At 41.0% G+C, this 1,377-nt stretch overlaps 1 protein-coding gene across 1 annotated transcript; it reads left to right on the forward strand.

Annotated features, from left to right (window-relative positions):
• Positions 1 to 36: 36 nt before the first annotated feature.
• Positions 37 to 1,348, forward strand: LOC107624628 (DEAD-box ATP-dependent RNA helicase 52C; the record flags this gene model as incomplete). The annotated part of the gene is given in 3 exon segments (XM_016327086.2): positions 37 to 204; positions 408 to 521; positions 791 to 1,348. Coding segments are annotated over 3 exon segments (768 nt in total), but the record flags the coding sequence as incomplete, so codon positions are not given.
• Positions 1,349 to 1,377: the final 29 nt, after the last annotated feature.

Genomic DNA, 1,377 nt, shown 5'->3' on the forward strand with positions numbered 1-1,377 from the left:
TCTGAATTATTGTTGTAATTTATGGTTGACATGCAGAGACTAGCCTCCGATTTCCTGTCAAGATACATTTTTCTCGCTGTTGGAAGAGTTGGGTCAAGTACCGATTTAATTGTCCAGAGAGTCGAGTATGTTCAGGAGTCTGACAAGAGAAGTCATCTTATGGACCTTCTTCATGCACAGAGAGCAAATGGTGTTCAAGGAAAGGTATTATCTCATATTCTGATTTCACAGAAAGTGCATTTCTACTCCTTTTCGTTTTGTCTTTGCTCTCTCAGGTGTGATGGTTACCTCTGATGGATGAACTACTGTGATTTTGGATTGTATAGTTTCTGAACTTTATATTAAACTCTAGAAAAATGACTCACTAGAGATTAAATCTATTTCATGCTTGATTTCCTGTAATGCAGCAAGCTTTGACATTAGTTTTTGTGGAGACAAAGAAGGGAGCCGATGCACTGGAACATTGGTTGTGCATGAATGGTTTTCCAGCTACTACTATTCATGGAGACAGGACCCAGCAGGTTAGTCCGTTGTAAACATGTATATTTCAGACCGACATCTGATTTATTATTAGTTTGTATGAAGGTGAAGGCTGCATTTATTTTGCTGTCTCTCTTGTGAAAGCTGACTTCCTTTTCAACTTGTTATAATAATTAGTTTGAAAGTCTTTACATCAAATTCGTATGCTAGTTATTTTTCTTTTTTTGGTGAGAATTGTATTGGTTGTGTTATACCTTTTTTGTATGCTTGGGATTTGTATATATACTTAGCTGTTTGTGAATGCCTGCAGGAAAGAGAAATGGCGTTAAGGTCATTTAAGAGTGGGAACACACCCATATTGGTTGCCACTGATGTCGCTGCACGTGGTCTTGATATTCCTCATGTTGCCCATGTGGTTAACTTTGACCTTCCAAATGATATTGATGACTATGTACACCGGATTGGAAGGACAGGACGTGCTGGAAAGAAAGGCCTCGCAACTGCATTCTTTAATGACAACAATGCCTCCCTTGCAAGATCTTTAGCCGAACTAATGCAGGAAGCAAATCAAGAAGTGCCCGCATGGCTCTCACGGTATGCTGCTCGATCTTCATTTGGAGGTAGGAACCGTCGATCGGGAGGAGGGCGTTTTGGTGGCCGAGACTTTCGAAGAGAAGGTTCTTTCAATAGGGGTGGTTCTGATTACTACAATGCTGGAAACAGCAGCGGTGGATATGGGGCATCTGGTGGATATGGTGGAGCATATGGTCCCGGGGCATCCAGTGCATGGGATTGATTACCACCACCCAATAGAACTATACATAGAGATTAGGTGCGGATGTACACCCATAGAATCATTTTTCTCCCCTCCCCCACTTTTTTTTAATTCTTTTAAGT

The sequence above is a fragment of the Arachis ipaensis genome, unplaced genomic scaffold (assembly GCF_000816755.2).
Source record: "Arachis ipaensis cultivar K30076 unplaced genomic scaffold, Araip1.1 Aipa1222, whole genome shotgun sequence".
Classification (NCBI taxonomy): domain Eukaryota; kingdom Viridiplantae; phylum Streptophyta; class Magnoliopsida; order Fabales; family Fabaceae; genus Arachis; species Arachis ipaensis.